At 37.7% G+C, this 24,965-nt stretch overlaps 1 protein-coding gene across 1 annotated transcript; it reads right to left on the reverse strand.

The window, feature by feature from the left end:
• Positions 1–1,033: 1,033 nt before the first annotated feature.
• LOC104672126 (cytochrome P450 1A1-like) lies at positions 1,034–24,557 on the reverse strand. The gene is given in 7 exon segments (XM_010375838.2): positions 1,034–1,403; positions 4,050–4,136; positions 7,086–7,206; positions 7,287–7,376; positions 18,098–18,221; positions 20,077–20,915; positions 24,491–24,557. Coding segments are annotated over 6 exon segments (1,614 nt in total). The 5' UTR covers positions 20,899–20,915; positions 24,491–24,557.
• Between the last annotated feature and the right edge of the window lie 408 nt (positions 24,558–24,965).

The following is a 24,965-nucleotide window of genomic DNA, read 5'->3' on the forward strand; positions in this document are numbered from 1 at the left end:
ACCTGGGAGTGGAGGTTGCAGTGAGCCGAGATCCTGCCACTGCACTCCAGCCTGGGCCATAGAGCAAGACTCCATCTCAAAAAAATAATAAATAAAAATTAAAAAAATTTAAAAAGGAATAATGAAGTTAAAATGAGACTCTTAGGGTGGGGCCTTAATACATTATGACTATTGTTCTTATAAAAAGAGGGAGAGACCCCAGAGTTGTGTGCACACAGAGAAAAGGCCCTGTGAGGACACAGCGAGAAGGCAGCTGTCTGCAAGCCAAGGAGGGAGACCTCAGGAGAAACCAAGTCAGCTGGCACCTTGATCTTGCAATTTCTGCCTTGAGAACTGTGACAAAGTAAATTTCTGTTGTTTATACTACCTAGCCTCTGGTATTCTGTTATTATCGCAGTCCTGGTAAACTATTAATAATACAAATATGTATATATATTTAGTATGTACCAAAAGAAGTTGGCAACATTGTGAAAACACCAATTTGCCTTACAATTCAAAATTTAATACACAAATTTACGTAATCTGATACAAAAACGGGCTTGAGGCAATCCCTGTCATCTCCTTTTCTCTACTCCTCTAACTCTAGCCCAGCTCATCTACTGTGACCATGCAATGCTCTCTGCTAGGCTACTCTAGCTCCCTTCTCTGGCCCTCCTGAGCACCTATGCCCAAGATCACTGAAAATATTTAACATCAGAACCTTGTTCTTATTCTGAACCCTATATTTAAAGCAAAGATGAATATGCCTGTTTATCTGAAGCTAGCGTAAAAGGAAGGTAGACAGAGTCCCCTTGTCTGTCTGGTCAATCTGTCACTCACTTTCCCTTCCACTCACATCCACATGACACCTGGGACACCACTGTGTGAGATCTGGATTTAAACCCTCTGATTTACATCACACTTTATTATTATCTTAAAATATCCTCACATGACATTAAGTCTCATATTGGAACTAAAGCTATACCACATACTTTATAAAACACGTCACAGAGTTGAATTCATAGCATAGCTCAGGAGAATAAACTACACATTGCTAGTTAAGTAAATTCAAATCATCTATTTTTCTGAATTGAATAAGGAACCCTCCCCTCAGTCTGAGAATCTAAGCAGATGAACTCCCTGAGGAGCGGAGTTCTGCTTGAAGTTGGTATGGTTTTGGCCTCATGACTAACCCGTATGCAGGAGTCAGGTCTAGTTTGGCTCTGGGGCATTTTTTCAGCTTGAGCTGCTGCAGAACAGTAGTGATGAAAATGAATATCTCATTGCGTGCAACATCTTCTCCCAGACACTTCCGGATGCCCATTCCAAATATCAAAACTTTCTCGACGAGGCTTTTATTCAGTTCTCTGTTTTCGTTTAGAAATCTGTCAGGTCTAAATAAGCTAGGATTATCCCAAATAGTTCTGCATAAAATAGACAGAAACAACATTTAAAAAGAAATTATTTTCTCATTTTTGCTATTGTTGGCAACTTTTCCACAATAATTTTGTTTTGCATGAACTACTTTAAGTTCAGAATACTCCTTATAAATTATATCTAGAGAAAGGAGGTATACATAAACCAAGTATATATACACCTATATGTATAAGTACTTATGGAGACATATGATTATATATAATTATGAATATGTCACTTTTTCCTTTAATATTTGACAAATCTAGTTATGATAAAGATTTAGTACAATTACACCTAATTTTCACTGAAATGACTATCAATTCATTAGTGAAAAAAATACTTGAAAATCTATTTCATCAATTTTTCTGAATTAAATAAGAAACCCTCCACTCAGTCTGCGAATCTAAGCAGATGAACTACCTGAGGAGTGAAGTTCTGCGTGGAGTTGGGATGGTTTTGGCTTCTTGGCTAACCCGTAACCAGTTCTAGCTCGGCTCTCCTGCAAGCTAACTTCAAGGTATGGGTTAGCCATGAATTTAATTATTTTAAATGAAGAATTCCATAAAATTCTCATAAGAATATTCCAAAATGGTGACATAAATAAAAAGTAATACATATTCAATATATTTTGCTTTAAGCAGAATAAATAAGAATGATGAGACTGGGCCACATCTCTCACTCTGGTAAAAAATATGTTTAGGAAATGGCCTTTGCACAACAATACAGAGAGGATCTGGGTCTCCAGAAAGCAGCTCTAATTGAGGGATTGCCCACAGTTCCCAAATCACTGTGTACCTGATTCTTTCTTCTATCTCTATCTTTTGTTACATGCACCATATTTGGCTTATTTATGACAACCAATGCTAGCATGTTTTCTGTAGGCCTAAACCGTATATCAGGGACCCACCTGGCTTTACAAAGAACTGACCCTCTTTGTATGTAGATGTCATCATCTCTCTAGAAGGAAAAACTGGTTTCTGTCTGTACCAGAGGCCACAGACCTAGAGGATTAGTTCTCTCCACAGTCCTCCAATACATTTTGGTTTTCTCTCATAATCTTTTAAAAATAATTCATTGTTGCTAACATTTAAAACTCAGATTTCTCATGAAAATATGCATTTCCAAGTTCTTTTTTATAATCGCAAAAGCTGACAACATTGGAACAATGTCCTGCTTGCCAACAGTTTACTGAGCTGAGTTAGATGTGGCAGATGACCTCCCCTCCTCACAATGCTTCACCAAGTGCAATTCACTTATTTTTGGTATTTTTTATTGCTCAATAGGTGCTTGAGTTTGTGACCTATGCTTTAGATTAATTAAATATGAAGAATTTTCCCATAATATCAAGTCTTAAATTACATACTCATTCAGCTTAAACAAGTGCCTCCATACAAATGGTATTTCTTTAGTGGCACCCATGTTAACTCAGTTTGTTTGCACATTACTCAATACTCTTTATAATCACCAGTTCTTAGGATATTATTAATAGAATACTTAGGATTATACTAAGAAAGAATAAATGTTATTAAATATACATTTGCAGTATTTCTTCTTATAATGGTTTTAAAATGCCTAGGTGTGGAGAATGGAAGTGTCAATCTCTGTGACAGTAAGTGTTGCAGTGGGACAGCATATGCATTGTCTTCTACCACCTTTCTGTTTACAGAGATTGTGAAGCTGCCATTAGGTACACAGGATAATCACCTCCCTCTCTAACAGCTTGCAGCCTGAAACATCAGTCAGATGAGATCTTGGGTGAGGAGAAAAGACTGTATAACCCATTTACCGTCTGCTGAGTGCATAAGAATGCAGTCTCTGCCAGTTACTGGAGACATCAAGCCCTGACCATGACAGGAAGCGCTTGGTTTCCATTATATAAAATGTACACATTTGGATTTGAGTCCTACCTCTGCCACCTTCTGAACATGCGACCTTAGGCAACGTGTTTAACCTGGCTGAGGGTTTGTTTATCTGTAAAATGGAGATAGTGATAGCACCAATGCATCGTGATCAATTATCAATAATAATTGAGGCTCAGGAAAGATACTGCAAGGTTTTGTGCCTTGCCCACAGTAGGAGTCTATAAATACTAGGTGTAATCATCATTCTCACCACCACCACCACCATCACCACTGTGATTATCCTCACTTTCGCTGCATTAGATACTCTCATCTCAGCCCTCTCTTTCATAGCTGATATGGATGAACTTCTAACTTTATTTTATTCAACAAATATTTATTGTGTGCCAACTATGTGTGAGGCAGTGATCCAGGTGCTGGGGTAGAGGAACAAGTAAACAAACAAAGAAAAAAAAAAAATCCCTGCTTGGTGGCTTACATTGCAGTGGGGATTTCAGACTCCATTTCAATGTATTAGCCATGACCATGCAAAGTCCTCGGCCCAAATCTCTCCTAATGAGCTCATTTTTGAAATTGGATTTGCCCTATATTGAATTTTTCCTCAATTTGTGTCAATATATCACCATTTGCATTATAGTTGAGGAGAGAAACTGAGGAGAGAAACTTTCCAATATCTTTCAAGAGAAACAGGAGTGAAGGTTGGCTAAGAAGATTATAAATCTTTTCCAGATTAATAAACAGTAAACAACCAACCAAGCAAGCAGATTTATCCAAAGATTAATTTTGGTGACTTACTCATCGTGGTTTACTTGATACATGTTAATAAACGTGCATGTTTTCCTGGGAATGAAATAGCCATTCAGAGTGGTGTCCGCTGTAGTACTAAGAAAGCAAAAAACAGCATTACGGCACATCCTGTCAATTCAAATTACCCATCTCTAAACTGCCACCTGCAACTCAGACTATTTTTATTTATGTCTTTTTTTACTATAATAATATATCTTTATACATCTTCATTCTTTCATTAATTAAAACAATTTCCACTTCTTGTCAAATGAATCATTTATTTTTCTTGCATGTGTTAAGCACATTGTGCACTTAATATATTCAAAGCACTTCTATGAGCTACACACTTCCATAGAAAATTATCTCAATATTTCTGTGACAGAGCTGACCATAAGCAGGCAGATCAGATTACATCAGGAAATGATTAAGAGAATTATTCAGTACTTCTGTGTGCTCACTGTGTTTGTGTCTATTATTAATAAATTAGAAAGACAATGTCACACCTTTTAGTACTGGGTAGAAGGAACAATGGAATTGAAGCAAGGAAATCTGAAATTTGGATGCTGCCCTCAGTGGGATATTGGGCAAATTATCTATTCTGTGACTCCATTTCCTAGCTATGAAACGAAGGTGTTGGTTGTGTTGGATGGTCTCTAAGTTGCCTCTAAAGCAAATATTCTATTTTTCTAGTCTGATACTCAAACTCCTTCCTGAAACCTATTTGCCTTTCCCCTTTATGCCTCTATAATTATTCATGGATTGGATTCAGTCATTTTATGTTTCGCTGTGGCACTCCCTACCTCTCTAACCTTCTCTCACACTTACTTCCCCAAGAGAAACAGAAACATTTCAATTTGATGAGTTTGAGAGAAGGCATTGTCTACTTCTGGGTTCTCTCTTCAGATTAGCCAATTTGTAATGAAGATACATTTCATCTACAATCAGAAATAGACTGAGCTTAGAGGGTCAGATTTTGTCCTTCCACAGGAGACCTGAAAGTGTTAACTTAGCCAGAGACTGAGTAGAGAAGTCTGTCAGTTTCAAGGTCTACTTGATCTAGTTCTAAGCCACATTGTGAAAACTAGCTCTGATTATTTAAAAAGCTAATAATGTAATTTCTATTTCACCTGTGTCTATTTTGTGGCTGGTACTGAGCTTTGGCAAATAATATGAATGTTATTTATTGAGTTTCTCAAAACCCAACAAAGGGGAAGACCGAACAAGCAATAGACTCGCTTTTTGGAAGGGTTACCTTTTCTCATGCATAGCCACTTGCCTATCTCAACACATCCCGGTCCACACTCCCTCTGTGGATTCAGCTGCTCAGATCCTACTCACAGAAGTTATATGCTTCTATTTTATGGAAACCTGGTATGTAAAATTTTATTTCATTGGTATTAAAATATAAGAGTGAATTATAAAGTTTCTCTTTCTCCTTTTATGTCCCTTAAATTTCATGTGCATATGTGGTTTTTTCCACACAACTTTTAAGAAATGCACATGCAATAAATATTTATTAGGATATGGTTTGGTCCTTCCTGTGTGTTTTTGTATGTGTGTATATATGTTATATGTAATAGCAAACTTTTGCTGCTTTTACTTAAGTTTATTTCATTTAGTTTGTTTAAATTTATTTTATCATATTTTGTGCCTTTTCATTTTACATGGAAAACAATAAATGTCCAAGTGTAATAGAATAGATCAGTCCTGAACAATATAAGTAAGATAGCTCTTTTGTGTGTACAAAATTCCTGGTTCATATCACTCTGCTTTCATTAGCCAATGCCGTAGTTCTTTTAATTTCACATTTTAATGTATTTCCTTACTTTTAAAAATACAATGAATATCTATGTCCTAATACATATTTCTCCTTATCACTTAGACCCTCAGATGAGTTTACAGGGCCCTAATTAGATAACCACTTTCATTCCAAAGGATGCCTATAAACTTGGCAGAGCCTCTCTGTTCCTGGGTACTTAGCAGAAGTGTGGATAATACTCTTATGAAGCACCCAAAGTCACCTAATAAAAGTTATTGGGTCAGAAGAGTTGCTTTTAAATAGGTAGGACTTTTTGATTTCTTTAAAAACTTACGTTAAAATGAAATTTGCTTTAACTGAGAGAGGATCTGACATAGCAGCTAGAAAACAAAATGGATCACTGTGAAAAAATAGCCACTGTGTGTGAATAAAGAGAGCAAACAAGGGGCAAAATACAGGGAACTGTCACTTGCTGTCTGGCCTTGACTCTGCTCAGCTGGCGGTCTTGCCCTTTAGGACACTTAGCTAAGGACAGTGCATGCTGTCACACCAATTACTAAACGATTACATCAGTTTCCTGGGAAGAGAGATATCCCCACTCCTTCACTATTTAAAGGGAGAGGGAAGAACAAACACTGAGAATTCCAGGTTTTTGGTTTTTTATAAAATAATTTTTAATTGTGTGGAATAAAAACAGAACAAACTACTGGAAGTTTGGTTCCCCACAGATGTATTTAATGAAGCTATCTACCTAATCTATGCTGGCATGCGTTTGTGTGCTGGAGATTCTGGAATAAGATTCAGTAAAGTTTCAAGTATCTGCAAATGAATACTCTGTTTCATCTCATTGTGACAGCATTAGCTTCCTTAGTTTACTGTCCAGCAAAATTCTAGGCTACTAAAAACAAATCCATACCAGAAGGAAGCTAATTCTGCTCCTCAGATGAAAATTAAGCAAGTTTGCATGACTTTTCGTAGCCAAATACATATTATGGTTGGATTATCTGTTGTTTGGACTTTCCATATCTTTCTGACACTGTGATTAGTGCACATAATATCAAAGTTAATGACAACATAGTTTAGTAATGAAAAATGTTCATAAAATATACTTTTGCTGAACACAAAAATTTTATTATAGTGTTTAAAAATAAACTAAGATTTAAAGTAATATTAAAACAATAATACAATATACATTTTAAAGTACTTAAAGTATTCCAATGTCTAAGATTCTTCAATGCCTCCACCACACCACTAGTGGCTGTTTTAAAGAAGAATTATATGCTTACCAATGTGGAATAGTAAATGGAAGAAAAGAGGCATGTCTGAATACTTCATTTATGAAAGCTTCTGTGTATGGGAAAATTTTCCTGTCTTCAAATCTGGGTGGTTTCAGCCCAATGTTTCCATCTTTAAAGAAAATTATTTTTTGATTTAATAAGAAAAATGATAATTGTAAGAATTATATTTTTCATTTGAAAGCATATTACCAATTTCTTCTTGAATTTTGGCTTGAATTTCTGGATAATGTATCAAATAAAGAAAGCTCCAATATAGACATGTTGATACTGTTTCAAACCCTAAAAAAGAACCAAGAGACCAAGTGTCATGGAAAAAAGCATAGTTAAATCAGTTTGCTCACTTTATTTCCTATTTGACTGCTAGGAATTAGCAGAAAGAAATCTAAAGAAATTAGATTAAGAATGTAGAAGTCAGATAAAGAATAAGAATTAACAGAAAGAAATCTAGCTAAAAAACAATAGAATCACTATAAAATTATTATTAAGGTTAATTTCAAACTATAGTGGTAACTTCTCACCCATTATGGTAGTGCAAAATGGTGTGGCTACTATAGAAAACAGTATGGAAGTTTAAGTTTAAAAAATTAAAAATAGTATTTATATATTATCTAGCAATCCTACTTCTGGGTTATATATCCAAAAAAAATTTAAAGCAAGATCTGTAAGCTACATTTACACATTCATGGTCATTGCAGCATTATACACAACAGCTAAGAGGTAGAGGCAACCCAAATGTCCATTGACGGATGAATAGATAAAGAAACTGTGATGTATACATTGTGGAATATTATGTAATCTTAAGAAAGTAGATTCTGTCACATGCCACCACATGAATAAACCTTGAGGACATTAGGCTCAGTGAAATAAGGTAATCACAAAAGGACAAATACTATATGACTTCACTCACAAGAGGTTTCTAAAGTAGTCAAAATCATAGAAACAAAGCATAAAGGAAATTGTCAAGGGCAAGAAAGGATAGGGGAAATTGTGTTTAATGGGCACAGGATTTCAGTTTTGCAAGATGAAGAAGTTCGAGAGATCGGTTGCACAACCATGTGAATATGCTCAACAGTAGCAAACTATATCACTTAAAAATGCTGTCTATTTGTGAACATGATTAAAAATAAATTAAAATTTTGAAAGTATGTATGTACTATTTATAAGACTAGTGAAAACATAGGAAGCATTGTATTACATCATAAACACCATTGATGTGGATAATAATAATGGCTATTATTTGTAATAAAAATAAGAAGTTATTGAGTACTTACTCTGATCCAAGAGTGTGTGCTCTCTCTCTCTCTCTCTCTCTGTGTGTGTATACATACACTATATAACATAATATATGAGACATTGACACACATATATAACATGTTTTATAAATTACAATATAGATACGCAATGTATAACTAACTATGTTAATTTTACTAAGCCTCAAAGACATTATGGGTTTTGCTCAAAGTGAATGAACTCATAAAAGGCAGAGCCAATACTTAAACTTGGACATCATATGAGCACATAATGAAGGGTTGACCACATTCAATTTATTTGAATAAGTTTTAATGTATATTTTATAGTTTCAATTTCACTCTTTAAACAGAGCATCTTTCTTTTTAAGATTATCCATACCTCAGCTAAACGGTTTCATTACTGAAAATAAAAGCAAAGAACTCTGTATGCCAAACTTCATCTTTTTTTTTTTAATTGTATATGCCTGCTGTTTATTGTTTTTTTTTTTTTTTTTTATACTTTAAGTTCTAGGGTACATGTGCATAACGTGCAGGTTTGTTACATATGTATACTTGTGCCATGTTGGTGTGCTGCACCCATCAACTCGTCAGGACCCATCAGGTCATCATTTATATCATGTATAACTCTCCAATGCAATTCCTCCCCCCTCCCCCCTCCCCATGATAGGCCCCGGTGTGTGATGTTCCCCTTCCCGAGTCCAAGTGATCTCATTGTTCAGTTCCCACCTATGAGTGAGAACATGCGGTGTTTGGTTTTCTCTTCTTGTGATAGTTTGCTAAGAATGATGGTTTCCAGCTGCATCCATGTCCCTACAAAGGACGCAAACTCATCCTTTTTTATGGCTGCATAGTATTCCATGGTGTATATGTGCCACATTTTCTTAATCCAGTCTGTCACAGATGGACATTTGGGTTGATTCCAAGTCTTTGCTATTGTGAATAGTGCCGCAATAAACATACGTGTGCATGTGTCTTTGTAGTAGAATAATTTATAATCCTTTGGGTGTATACCCAGTAGTGGGATGGCTGGGTCATATGGTACATCTAGTTCTAGATCCTTGAGGAATTGCCATACTGTTTTCCATAATGGTTGAACTAGTTTACAATCCCACCAACAGTGTAAAAGTGTTCCTATTTCTCCACATCCTCTCCAACACCTGTTGTTTCCTGATTTTTTAATGATTGCCATTCTAACTGGTGTGAGATGGTATCTCATTGTGGTTTTGATTTGCATTTCTCTGATGGCCAGTGATGATGAGCATTTTTTCGTGTGTCTGTTGGCTGTATGAATGTCTTCTTTTGAGAAATGTCTGTTCATATCCTTTGCCCACTTTTTGATGGGGTTGTTTGTTTTTTTCTTGTATATTTGTTTGAGTTCTTTGTAGATTCTGGATATTAGCCCTTTGTCAGATGAGTAGGTTGCAAAAATTTTCTCCCATTCTGTAGGTTGCCTGTTCACTCTGGTGGTAGTTTCTTTTGCTGTGCAGAAGCTCTTTAGTTTAATTAGATCCCATTTGTCAATTTTGGCTTTTGCTGCTGTTGCTTTTGGTGTTTTAGACATGAAGTCCTTGCCCATGCCTATGTCCTGAATGGTACTACCTAGATTTTCTTCTAGGGTTTTTATGGTATTAGGTCTAACATTTAAGTCTCTAATCCATCTTGAATTAATCTTCGTATAAGGAGTAAGGAAAGGATCCAGTTTCAGCTTTCTACTTATGGCTAGCCAATTTTCCCAGCACCATTTATTAAATAGGGAATCCTTTCCCCATTTCTTGTTTCTCTCAGGTTTGTCAAAGATCAGATGGCTGTAGATGTGTGGTATTATTTCTGAGGACTCTGTTCTGTTCCATTGGTCTATAGCTCTGTTTTGGTACCAGTACCATGCTGTTTTGGTTACAGTAGCCTTGTAGTATAGTTTGAAGTCAGGTAGCGTGACGCCTCCAGCTTTGTCCTTTTGACTTAGGATTGTCTTGGCAATGCGGGCTCTTTTTTGGTTCCATATGAACTTTAAAGCAGGTTTTTCCAATTCTGTGAAGAAACTCATTGGTAGCTTGATGGGGATGGCATTGAATCTATAAATAACCTTGGGCAGTATGGCCATTTTCACGATATTGATTCTTCCTATCCATGAGCATGGTATGTTCTTCCATTTGTTTGTGTCCTCTTTTATTTCACTGAGCAGTGGTTTGTAGTTCTCCTTGAAGAGGTCCTTGACATCCCTTGTAAGTTGGATTCCTAGGTATTTTATTCTCTTTGAAGCAATTGTGAATGGAAGTTCATTCCTGATTTGGCTCTCTGCTTGTCTGTTACTGGTGTATAAGAATGCTTGTGATTTTTGCACATTAATTTTGTATCCTGACACTTTGCTGAAGTTGCTTATCAGCTTAAGGAGATTTTGGGCTGAGACAATGGGGTTTTCTAAATATACAATCATGTCATCTGCAAACAGGGACAATTTGACTTCTTCTTTTCCTAACTGGATACCCTTGATTTCTTTCTCTTGCCTGATTGCCCTAGCCAGAACTTCCAACACTATGTTGAATAGGAGTGGTGAGAGAGGGCATCCCTGTCTTGTGCCAGTTTTCAAAGGGAATTTTTCCAGTTTTTGCCCATTCAGTATGATATTAGCTGTGGGTTTGTCATAAATAGCTCTTATTATTTTGAGGTACGTTCCATCAATACCGAATTTATTGAGCGTTTTTAGCATGAAGGGCTGTTGAATTTTGTCAAAAGCCTTTTCTGCATCTATTGAGATAATCATGTGGTTCTTGTCTTTGGTTCTGTTTATATGCTGGATTACGTTTATTGATTTGTGAATGTTGAACCAGCCTTGCATCCCAGGGATGAAGCCCACTTGATCATGGTGGATAAGCTTTTTGATGTGCTGCTGAATCCGGTTTGCCAGTATTTTATTGAGAATTTTTGCATCGATGTTCATCAGGGATATTGGTCTAAAATTCTCTTTTTTTGTTGTGTCTCTGCCAGGCTTTGGTATCAGGATGATGTTGGCCTCATAAAATGAGTTAGGGAGGATTCCCTCTTTTTCTGTTGATTGGAATAGTTTCAGAAGGAATGGTACCAGCTCCTCCTTGTACCTCTGGTAGAATTCAGCTGTGAATCCATCTGGTCCTGGACTTCTTTTGGTGGGTAGGCTATTAATTGTTGCCTCAATTTCAGAGCCTACTATTGGTCTATTCAGGGATTCAACTTCTTCCTGGTTTAGTCTTGGAAGAGTGTAAGTGTCCAGGAAATTATCCATTTCTTCTAGATTTTCTAGTTGATTTGCGTAGAGGTGTTTGTAGTATTCTCTGATGGTAGTTTGTATTTCTGTGGGGTCGGTGGTGATATCCCCTTTATCATTTTTTATTGCGTCTATTTGATTCCTCTCTCTTTTCTTCTTTATTAGTCTTGCTAGCAGTCTGTCAATTTTGTTGATCTTTTCAAAAAAGCATCTCCTGGATTCATTGATTTTTTGGAGGGTTTTTTGTGTCTCTCTCTCCTTCAGTTCTGCTCTGATCTTAGTTATTTCTTGCCTTCTGCTAGCTTTTGAATGTGTTTGCTCTTGCCTCTCTAGTTCTTTTAATTGTGATGTTAGAGTGTCAATTTTAGATCTTTCCTGCTTTCTCTTGTGGGCATTTAGTGCTATAAATTTCCCTCTACACACTGCTTTAAATGTGTCCCAGAGATTCTGGTATGTTGTATCTTTGTTCTCATTGGTTTCAAAGAACATCTTTATTTCTGCTTTCATTTCGTTATGTACCCAGTAGTCATTCAGGAGCAGGTTGTTCAGTTTCCATGTAGTTAAGCGGTTTTGATTGAGTTTCTTAGTCCTGAGTTCTAGTTTGATTGCACTGTGGTCTGAGAGACAGTTTGTTATAATTTCTGTTCTTTTACATTTGCTGAGGAGTGCTTTACTTCCAATTATGTGGTCAATTTTGGAATAAGTGTGATGTGGTGCTGAGAAGAATGTATATTCTGTTGATTTGGGGTGGAGAGTTCTATAGATGTCTATTAGGTCCGCTTGGTGCAGAGATGAGTTCAATTCCTGGATATCCTTGTTAACTTTCTGTCTCGTTGATCTGTCTAATGTTGACAGTGGAGTGTTGAAGTCTCCCATTATTATTGTATGGGAGTCTAAGTCCCTTTGTAAGTCTCTAAGGACTTGCTTTATGAATCTGGGTGCTCCTGTATTGGGTGCATATATATTTAGGATAGTTAGCTCTTCCTGTTGAATTGATCCCTTTACCATTATGTAATGGCCTTCTTTGTCTCTTTTGATCTTTGATGGTTTAAAGTCTGTTTTATCAGAGACTAGGATTGCAACCCCTGCTTTTTTTGTTCTCCATTTGCTTGGTAGATCTTCCTCCATCCCTTTATTTTGAGCCTATGTATGTCTCTGCATGTGAGATGGGTCTCCTGAATACAGCAGACTGATGGGTCTTGACTCTTTATCCAGTTTGCCAGTCTGTGTCTTTTAATTGGAGCATTTAGTCCATTAACATTTAAGGTTAATATTGTTATGTGTGAACTTGATCCTGCCATGATGATATTAACTGGTTATTTTGCTCGTTAGTTGATGCAGTTTCTTCCTAGCCTCGATGGTCTTTACATTTTGGCATGTTTTTGCGATGGCTGGTACCGGTTGTTCCTTTCCATGTTTAGGGCTTCCTTCAGGGTCTCTTGTAAGGTGGGCCTGGTGGTGACAAAATCTCTAAGCATTTGCTTATCTGTAAAGGATTTTATTTCTCCTTCACTTATGAAACTTAGTTTGGCTGGATATGAAATTCTGGGTTGAAAATTCTTTTCTTTAAGAACGTTGAATATTGGCCCCCACTCTCTTCTGGCTTGTAGAGTTTCTGCCGAGAGATCTGCTGTTAGTCTGATGGGCTTCCCTTTGTGGGTAACCCGACCTTTCTCTCTGGCTGCCCTTAAGATTTTTTCCTTCATTTCAACTTTGGTGAATCTGGCAATTATGTGTCTTGGAGTTGCTCTTCTGGAGGAGTATCTTTGTGGCGTTCTCTGTATTTCCTGAATTTGAATGTTGGCCTGCCCTACTAGGTTGGGGAAGTTCTCCTGGATGATATCCTGAAGAGTGTTTTCCAACTTGGTTCCATTTTCCCCCTCACTTTCAGGCACCCCAATCAGACGTAGATTTGGTCTTTTTACATAATCCCATACTTCTTGCAGGCTTTGTTCATTTCTTTTTCTTCTTTTTTCTTTTGGTTTCTCTTCTCACTTCATTTCATTCATTTGATCCTCAATCGCTGATACTCTTTCTTCCAGTTGATCGAGTCGGTTACTGAAGCTTGTGGATTTGTCACGTATTTCTCGTGTCATGGTTTTCATCTCTGTCATTTCGTTTATGACCTTCTCTGCATTAATTAGTCTAGCTGTCAATTCTTCCACTCTTTTTTCAAGATTTTTAGTTTCTTTGCGCTGGGTACGTAACTCCTCCTTTAGCTCTGAGAAGTTTGATGGACTGAAGCCTTCTCTCATCTCATCAAAGTCATTCTCTGACCAGCTTCGATCCGTTGCTGGCGATGGGCTGCGCTCCTTTGCAGGGGGAGATGCGCTCTTATTTTTTGAATTTCCAGCTTTTCTGCCCTGCTTCTTCCCCATCTTCGTGGTTTTATCTGTCTCTGGTCTTTGATGATGGTGATGTACTGATGGGGTTTTGGTATTGGTGTCCTTCCTGTTTGATAGTTTTCCTTCTGACAGTCAGGACCCTCAGCTGTAGGTCTGTTGGAGATTGCTTGAGGTTCACTCCAGACCCTGTTTGCCTGGTTATCAGCAGCAGAGGTTGCAGAAGATAGAATATTGCTGAACAGCGAGTGTACCTGTCTGATTCTTACTTTGGAAGCTTCCTCTCAGGGGTGTACTCCACCCTGTGAGGTGTGGGATGTCAGACTGCCCCTAGTGGGGGATGTCTCCCGGTTAGGCTACTCAGGGGTCAGTGACCCACTAGAGCAGGCAGTCTGTCCGTTCTTAGATCTCAACCTCCGTGTTGGGAGATCCACTGCTCTCTTCAAAGCTGTCAGACAGAGTCGTTCGCATCTGCACAGGCCTCTGCTGCTTCCCCTGTTGTGCCCTGTCCCCAGAGGTGGAGTCTACAGAGACAGGCAGGTTTCCTTGAGCTGCTGTGAGCTCCACCCAGTTCGAGCTTCCCAGCGGCTTTGTTTACCTACTTAAGCCTCAGCAATGCCGGGTGCCCCTCCCCCAGCCTCCCTGCTGCCTTGTGGATAGATCGCAGCAGACTGCTGTGTTAGCAATGAGGGAGGCTCCGTGGGCGTGGGACCCTCCCGGCCACGTGTGGGATATATTCTCCTGGTGTGCCAATTGGCTTAAAGCGCAGTATTGGGGTGGGAGTTACCCGATTTTCCAGGTGTTGTGTGTCTCAGTTCCCCTGGCTAGGAAAAGGGATTCCCTTCCCCCTTGCGCTTCTCAGGTGAGGCGATGCCTCGCCCTGCTTCAGCTCTCGCTGGTCAGGCTGCAGCAGCTGACCAGCACCGATTGTCCGGCACTCCCTAGTGAGATGACCCCAGTACCTCAGTTGAAAATGCAGAAATCATCGGTCTTCTGTGTCGCTCGCGCTGGGAGTTGGAGATTGGAGCTGTTCCTATTCGGCCATCTTGCTCCGCCCCCACTTCATCTTTTTTCAAGGGCTACTTTATGATTACTACATTGACGAATGTACTCAATCAATTCTTGAAACCTAAAACTCAGAAATGCCACATTAAAAAGCTCTTCTAGACTGTTTTAATTGTAAATTCGCCTCTATGATGACCTAATGCTAAAAGTAATGTTATTTGTGTTTTCTACTCAAATCTTATAAAACCAGTAGCAAAAAATGAGTTTTTAAATCAATATATTTAATTTCTAGATTTTCCTGATGATGATGACAACACAGGTAATGGTGAATATGTTTACCAAACATTGACCACTTAAATGCATTGTCATCTGAGATGAGGGCCACAATTAGCATCACATTAAAAATGAGAAACTTGCATCATAGAAATGGTAAAATATTTTACATGGGTCACACAAGAGACAATGGTAGTTGTTTATAAATAACTTGCAACACAATATGCACAATAAGTATACCCAGATATAGCTGCAGAACAGAGTTAGATCCTTTCCAAACTTCACTTCTTAAGCTTGTTTTCACATCTGTTGAACATGGCAGTCTCTCATAGTGAGCCAGTGGCTTCTTCAGTTCTTAACTCAGAAAATTTCTAATATGACTTCATACTGTAATAACTTAATGTAAAAGTAAACTGTTCAAATAAAGTTACTGACCATGATGTCTACAGCAGAGTACAGTGTAGTGTGAAAATTTGGACTTCTATGTGGAATATATCAACTCTATTCTCTAGCATAAAGAACTTTATTCTCTAAAATAAAGAACATGCCATGAATAGTATATGCAAGACACTGCTTTCACTCACGGTAGAGCTATGGACCTTATATCCAAGATCTTTAACTATCTGTACGAATATCAGGATCTATATTTTGATTATCATAAATTTTGCTTTTTATATCAAGGCTTAAGCAACCAGCAGTTAAGTTATCTATCTTGGTAGATTATTGAAACATTGAGGGTAAAATCAATGATTTTTGGGAAAACCTTACTATACTCAAAGAAGAAACTAAATTATTTCTACAATCAATTTCAAAAGTTAAATATGGAAATATAAATCTTAATAATATAGTAGATATGATGGAACAGAGTGCTTGCAAATTTTATCCACTAAAATATATGGTTTACACCTCACTGATTTATTCTAATAAAATATTTTATTACATCTCACTAGTGAGGTAGCAGGTACATGTGGAAGCTTATGGTTTTATTAATTTTCATTATTCCTCTATTTACTTTAAAATATAAACTCCATGAGATATGTTTATTTAGCAAATAAATGTTTTATATAGTAATCCATTATACTGAATACTGTTTTGTACACATTTTACCCAAACCATTTTTTAACTGTGTTGTATATGTCAGATGGTTTTATTCTCCATCCTAGACATTTTTGTCACCTGCCATAATTTTATGTTTGCTGATTACGTGATAATCTTGGAAGTATTACATATTATTGAAATATATTCAGATATTATCTCACTGAATCAAGATCAAAATAAATTATAATTAAACAGGAGGAATAAGTTCAAGAGATCTATTGCAGTCTGATGACTATAGTTAATGATTATATATTGTGTTCTTAAAAAATGCTGAGAGTGGATTTTAAGTGTTCTCACCACAAAAATGATGACTATGTGAGGTAATGCATATTTTAGTTAGCTAGATTTAGCCATTTCACAATGTATACATACTTTAAAACATCATGTTGCATATTATAAATACATACAATTTTATGTGCCAATTTAAAAATAAACAAATAAGAAAATAAAACCTACTTGATATATTTATCACACCCACACACACCCAGTCTTTAGTACTCACTAATGTTCAGGCATTTTAAAATGTTCTGACAAATACTCACATTTGTTCATAGCATTATTTAAATTGCCAGAAGAAAATACAAAGTACAGCCTGGTCACATTTTTATGATAAATAATCAGATGAAATAATCCATCAAATTGAAGTCATGATTAAAATAATAAATACACACACACACATATGGGAGCCTCGTGCATTTGCATGAAAAAATAATACAAATCAAAACAAATGCCTCTCTTTACAGAGAGAATTCATGATCACAAATGCATAGGTCCTAGAAACAAGTGAACCCAATTACCAATAAATATAGTATAAAGAAGAAAAATACATTTGAAGAGTATTCCACATAAAATGGAACTGCTAAAATATTTATGATATTTTGCATTTTCTTATACTGAGAATTGACTTCCTGCAGTTTAGCATCTTAGAGGAACTCTAATAAATGTGATAGATAAAAATGACTTTTAAAGAAAACTATAAAATTTAAGAATGAGAGTAATATGGTAGCAGTACAAATTGGTACAGTCTTTGTGAAAATGAATTTAGTAGTGTGTATCAAAACTCAATAATTCTTTCATTAGTTGACCCAGAAATTCTGCTTCTTAGCATAAGGTGGTATTTCAAAAGGAGGCAAAACTCATGTACAAAAGTGGTCATCTTAGCTTTAGCACAACATTCAATATCCGCATTTTCTGTGCAAGCCAGGAGGTACAAACAATTAAGGTATCCACATGAGATGGGTAAAATAGGGGGGTGCAGACATCAAATATTACATGAACTTTAGAAGCAGCACATTGGAAATACACCTGACAATCATGGTTGGATTGTAAGAGTACAGAGTTTCGTGAAAAAAGTTAGAAACAGATTTAGATGTAAATAACAATTATATTTATAAAGTACATGATCATACAAAAAGCCTATTGTATGAGAATACATGAAATGAAAACAATAACACTTTAAATAGTTTCAGAATAAACGTCAATTAATTGGGTGAAGGGACTGGAAGTGAAAGTAATAAACGAGGACAGTCATTACATGGGCAATAATGTGAAGGCACCATTAACTGTGGGCAATTATTAACTCAAGTCTCTACTCCTGAGATCAAAATAAAGTTTTCTGAATGTCATAATAAGGTAGAATAACAAATTTATGCGATGTGAGATCAACTAGATAAAATGGCCGATATAGGAAGAGCAAAGTCCTCTAAACTGTAAACAATAGATAACAACAAATTGCAACAAATTGCAGCTAATTTTTATTGGTCTTACATGTTGCTAAATTCTGTCACATACCAGCTCCAAAGAGGTCGTTCACAGTGCTTATGATTTCACTGTCATTCAAGGTGCCTGTTTTGGTAGTAGCATATTTGTTGTGGCATACATTAATCAGAGCATCAGTAATGTCTCGGATATGATCCTGAGGAGACAAAATCTTAGCATGACTATTCATCCCTGTCTATGTTGTATATCAATTTAAATCCCACGCAGGAAGAGCCATATCACCATATAACTTGAAGGGAACCCATTGAGTCTTGGAATATAAGCAATGTAAATAGATCATCTTAAACCTTGCAACCATTTTTGCTTAAAATTTGCAATGCTTAATCTTGATAGTGTGGAATAGAAAACCAAGTTACCAAACTCAATTTTCTCCTCAGAACGTCTTTTAATAAATACAAAAGAGTTCCCGTCTCTATAAGCACAACTTGAAAATATCAGCATTCTCCCTATAACTTATTACAGAGAAATTGCTTAGCAATGAATAGAAAGTTTATTAATTAATTTATTTTATTTTTATTTTTGAGACACAGTCTTATTGTGTTGCCCAGGCTGGAGTACAGTGGTGCCATCTCCACTCACTGCAACCTCCGCCTCCTGGGTTCAAGTGATCCTCCTGCTTCAGCCTCCCGAGTAGCTGGGATTATAGGCACGCACCACTACACCTGGCTAATTTTTGTATTTTTAGTAGAGATGGGGTTTCACAATGTTGGCCAGGCTGGTCTCAAACTCCTCTGCCCACTTTGGCCTCCCAAAGTGCTGGGATTACAGGTATAAGCCACCGTACCTTGCCAATAAAAGGTTTTTAAATCTATTGGAAGGATTTTGTGTTCACCATGGAGAAAGAGATAGGGCTGGGGTATTTGAGAGAATGGGAATAAAAGTTTATACACCTTACAAATGCTGATACTTAGTATACCTGATCTAGAATTCCCTTCTGGTACCTTGAAACAGATTGTCTTCTGCCTCTTCTTTTTCATTGGAAGGAACTTAACTACTTACACCTCTTCATTTGCTTAATGATCCCACCTCTTCATGTTTTATTTTTTTGTTGATGACTTCATCTCAGCAAATTGCCCTTGTGAACTAGGATTCTTCCTAGTACATACATATTTCAAGACAGAAATTTATTCTTCTGCTGACCATCAAAGTGGGCCCCAAATAATTTAATAGCCCCAAAAGAAAGGTCCACTCTGCCACCTGCAGAAACTTAGTACATGTGTTGTCATCTTGAAATTCATGTCTGTATAACAAAGAAACTCAAGAAGAAAATGAAGGTAATTTGAAAGCTTCGTATAGAATATCCTTTATATTATTCAAAAATACTATCTGATAAAAATATGCTAATATTCGTGATACCTGTAAGTCTTAGATCATGGTGACAGATATGAAATTGGAGAGATGAAATTATTGCTGTGTTTCTTCAAGGAACTCACTTACTCTTCATCATTTATCAGGCAATTACTTAGTTTTATCACAATATTCAATATGTGCACTTTCTATGCAAGCCAGGAGTAGCAAACAATCAGGGTATCCACATGAGATGGGTGAAATATATGGGGCCAGGGGGTCACGTCGTGAAATATTAAACAATCTTTAGAAGCAGCAAGTTACAAATACCCCAGAGAACCATAGTTGGATTTTAAAAGTATAAACCTTCATGAAAAAAAGTTAGAAACAGATTTAGATTAAATAACAATTATATTTATGTTCATAATACAAGCATATGCCTTACCCACACGCCGAGAAAATTTATGTTTCTGGGGAAATTTTTTAAGGATTAAAGAATTCAGAACTTTTCTTAGGGTTTTATATGAGAACTGAGTAATGCTGTCATGTAATCTCACTGTCTGGACCTCAAATTTACTAATAGCTTGGGTACAGGTCATTGTGGCAAAATGTAGTGAAAAGAACCAATGATATTCAAAGCATTTCACCATTATCTTTTGTTTCTTACCAAAGCCCTTGTCCCAGTTATAAGATTAAATCCTTACCTTATCATATGTAGCAAGATGATCTTGTACGTGTAGTGCAATAAACCCATTCAGGGCCTGATAAAACTTCTGAGGAGAGTTTATAATCTGCAGTGGAAGGTAGCGGAGACATGGTATGAAATCAGCAGGGTTAGCAGCACTGGAGGCCTTGAGTAAGTCGTCATTTGTTTTAACTATCTTAAGAAATTCCTCATCACTGTGATCATATCTCTTGCCAAAGCAAAGGGCACAGACAACATTGGCCACCGCACAGGTGATCGCATTTCTGGGGTCAAAGCCGCCATTCTTGGAAGACAACTCTACAAAGACTGTCACCAGTTCAGAAACTTCTTCAGTGACATGCTCCTCCAGTAAGCAAGAGCAAGTGGAGGATTTTGCTTCTGCGTTAGAAAGAGTTCGTAAGGCCTTAGAGGCAATTTTTTTATGAAGTTTCCAACTCTCTCCATAATTCACTGAAAATGAAAGACTCTTTCCTTCTGCCAGGAAAGAGAATGTGTACATGTTAGGTCTGCCTGCAAAATGCTCCCCATCCTTAAGTAGTACTTGTTTCACCATTTCCATTCCATTTACCACCAAGACAGGCACCATGCCAAGTTTGAGGAGAAAGACATCTCCATATTTCTTCCTCATCTCCATTAACGTGAGGTAAGGATGATCTCCAAGCTGGAAAAGATTCCCTATGATGGGAAAGGACCAAGGGCCAGGAGGAGACAGCTGCTTTCTGCCCTTGCTCCTGAGAGCTCTCACAAAAACAAAAACCATCACCAAAATGATGAGAGAAGTGGCCACCTCTCCAGCAGTGACTGCCAGGTTGAGAATCATTTCCAGGAATATATCACCTAAAACAGAAAAATGTCTATTTTATTTTTGTAGTGTTAGACATAGACTAAGTAGCCTCTCTTCCTTTAAACATTTAGAGGGAAAGTACAGACTTTTTGAGATTAGTTGAAAGCCCTTCTTACCTGATGCACTGAGAGGGCAAAATCAAATTCTTGCAAAATGAATGGCACTTTTATCCTAATTTGATTCTTTTCACAGTTCTAACCACCAGACTGAAATCCTGTGAGGTGAGTCACTGACCGTAGACAGAAGAAGACGAAAGTCAATGGAGAAAGCAGTCTGGTGACTTGGAAAAGGAATGAGGCTCCAGCAGCTGACTTTATACTCATTCACAGGACCTCAGTGCCTCCACTTAACCTCAGTGAATCCCAGTTTTCTCCTCTAACTATCCTACCTCACAGATTTAGTCACATTCTTTCAGTAAATGTTTACCACACCCCCTAATATCAAGCACTAAGAATACAAAACAAAAATTCACAGACTAATGAGGAAACTAGGTAAACAAAAATAAGATTAGAAAGTGGAAAGTGCGGTAAGAGAATTGGGTGCAGAGTAGTTTGCCATTGTTTGTGAATCAAATCAGATTATTATTTTTTAAAAAGTACTTGGGGCCAGGTGCAGTGGCTCACACCTGTAATCCCAGAACTTTGGAAGGCCAAAGCGGGTGGATCGCTTGAGGTCAGCAGTTCAAGACCAGCCTGGCCAACATTGTGAAACCTAGTTTCTCCTAAAAATACAAAAATTAGCCGGGCATGGTAGTGCATGCCTGTAATCCCAGCTACTCAGGAGGCCAAGGCAGGAGAATGACTTGAACTCAGGAGGTGGAGCTTGCAGTGAGCAGAAATCACACCATTACACTCCAGCCTGGGCGACAGAGCGAAACTCTGTCTCAAGAGAAAAAAAAAAAAAGTACTCGGTGAATTACAAGCCATTTAATGGATATCTAATTGGTTATTTGCCTCCTCCCTCTGTTCTTGGACTTCCCAGGCTGTTTATTAGGGTGACTTTCTCAATTCTTTCTGCTCTATGACCATGGGTGGTTAATCCAAGAATGCGCCACTAGCCCAGGATAAATCCTCCTTAGGAATAGGGAAGGGGACTGTGAAAGATCATTCTCTCTCTAGGCAGCTAGGTCTATAAAATCTAAGTTCCGAAGACACTATTTGTTGGTCTTTCATTCATCAGGTGGACCTAAGAAAGCACGTTGGAAAGATGAGTGAAGTAGAAAGGAAAGAGAAGATAAAGAGAAGCCTCGCGACCTTACATTCACCATTTCTACCTTCAGGAGACCTAGGTACACTCTTGTCTCTAGGTTGAATTATTTCCCACTTAAACTAACTAGAACTGGTTTCCGTTACTTGTGACCAAGAGGATTCTAACCAAAATAATAATAATAATAATGCTTTATACACATGCAGAATATTTTTATTAACTATTGTATTTTATGGTAACTGTAGACAGACGAAAAGGAAAGTCAATAGAGAAAGCAGCCTAGTGACTTAGAAAGGAAAATTTAGCATTTCCTCTCTCTTACAAGAAAACACAACTAAACTGTTCACACTTCTCAAATTACAGAGACAAATAGCATTGATGGATGTACCATTGGCTAGTGTAAATGTCCAGCTCTCTTTGATTTTTGAGAAGACCAACACTTTGGTTCTTCTCAGTTTTAAAAATAATAAATTTTAATAAACTGAAAGATTATTGTGCAAATAGCAATGAATTTGTCTTCCAGTTCAGATGAAAGTGACAGGGTGGTAAAAAACATTCCAATCTGTTCTCCTAGAAAAAGAACCAAGGGTCAAAGGCAAATTTATCTTAAAGCCCTTACTCAGCATAAATAACTCCCAGTGTTAACATTCAAGAAAACACATTGTCATTCATGTGTCACCTTTCTTTTTCTTTTTTCTTTTTGGAGATAGAGTTTCACTGTTGTCACCCAGGCTGGAGTACAATGGCGCAATCTCAGTTCACTGCAAGCTCCGCTCACTGCAACCTCCATCTGCCAGGTTCAAGCGATTCTCCTGCTTCAGCCTCCCGAGTAGCTAGGATTACAGGTGTACCTCACCATGTCTGGCTAATTTATGTACTATTAGTAGAGATGGGGTTTCACCATGTTGGCCAGGCTGGTCTTGAACTCCTGACCTCAGGTGATCCACCCGTCTTTGCCTCCCAAAGTGCTGGGATTACAGGCATGAGCCACTGTGCCTGGCCTTATTTAATCTTTCTAAACTTCATGGATAAAATGTGGCTAAGTACACCAATTTACTTGGCATTATTTTTTAAGGGATAAATTTTGGAGTTAAAATTGAGAGATAAATATTTTTATGGGAAACAAAAAACCCTGAATATACATTTAAACTTAGAAAAAATATGCTGAGTACCTAATCAATGTAACATCCACAATTTGAAAAACTACCATTAATTGCAGTCTTACCAAGTGGCAGATAGAGCAGTAAACAAAGCCTGCACTGTCTTTCAAAACTCACATCTCTGGGAGGTAATAAGTCATCCTGCTATGGGGAGACTTGGAGAGATAAAGTCATTTTTTCCCAGTTATTTCCAACCTTGAGCTTAATAACGAATCACCAATTATTTACATCTAGTGCTTTCCCAGGAGAAAATTCAATTTCTCTTAAGTATACACAAAAAACTGCAGTTTCGACACCAACAAAAATCAGTTTCATTTCCAAAGCTGAGTAGTGAATAGGTGGGAGGTATGTATGGCTGGAAAAACACTGGACTCAGAAAGATGACTGTGTTTCCGGCCTGTCTCTTCCTCTATTTAGCTCTGGAATTTCTGTTAAATTACAAACTCTCTTAGCCTCCGTTTCCTCATCTGTAAAATGGTCATGTCAGAGCAGAAGAGTAGAAGATGTCTAAGGTTAGCTCCAACCTTCAATAATGAAAGCTAAAAGGAGAAAAAAGGCAGAAGCAAGTGTGATGTACATTGTCAACTGCCCAACAATACTATTTTTCCAGAGTCTCTGGAACAGTTAGCAGTTCATCAACAAATGTAAGTAACTATGTGATTACCCTGGATTTTTTTTTTTTCTTCTTCTTCTCAGCCTGGGCCCTTCTCATTTCTTTTACTAAATTCTGTTTGTCGATTTACCAGGCTCAGATGCTTTGCCAACTTTCTCAGCAACATTCTTGGAAAGCACTGAAGCACATTCTGTTCCTGGTGTTTTGAGGATAAATTCAGGCAGAGGACAGGGGATGTGAGGCTCCCTAAGGGTACGCTGCTACACCACTGAGGATTCAAAGTGAATTTTAAGCAATTTTTTTTAAAGCCTGATGAGAAAGACATACATAGGTTAAAGGTCTCTATAGTGATTCTGAAGTCTAGACATACACATTAGATTTCCCTCAGGAAGTGTTAAACATAGCAGTGTCCACATGGACCAATTGCATCAAAATCTCTAGGGATAGATGCATTTTTCAAAAGCTTCTCAATGTGACTATGGGGCATTTCAAATTGAGGACTTTTTTTTAGGGGAAAACTACTTGCCAGGATAATCATCCAACAGTCTCAACAAACCCCCTCAGCCCAGTTACTGCTTGGAAGGCTCACCTGTGCCCAGAAATCTTGCAGGTCAGTGTGAGGAATCTGGTGCAGGAACCAGAAGACAGAGAAGGATTTTGGCACAGCTGTGTGTGTCCTAAGAAACACCAACAGTCTCTTCCACAGCAGTAGCGGGCGGGGGCAGAATCTTGCCTGCAGGGAAAGGCCTGGTGAGAACACCCCTTCCTGGAAGATAGGGGAGGGGTGGATCTTTGACCTGTGTGGGGAGTTTGATCAAGGGCACTGGGAGCAGGAGAGAGGGGTGGAGAGGCTTTTGTGGCCAGGATTGGGTCTGGGAAGCTGGGAGATTCCACTGTGAGTGCAGTCTGAGGGAAGGCATTTGGAGCTAAGGCTTCTGTAGGAGGGAGTAGGATGGAAACTGATCTTTGAAGAAAGCAAGACAGAAGAAGGGAGATGGAAAGACGAAATCATTTTAAAATTGCTGGTGACAAATGAAGGTAGGATAGAAAGATGTATAACAAGG

This window comes from Rhinopithecus roxellana, chromosome 16, assembly GCF_007565055.1.
Source record: "Rhinopithecus roxellana isolate Shanxi Qingling chromosome 16, ASM756505v1, whole genome shotgun sequence".
Classification (NCBI taxonomy): domain Eukaryota; kingdom Metazoa; phylum Chordata; class Mammalia; order Primates; family Cercopithecidae; genus Rhinopithecus; species Rhinopithecus roxellana.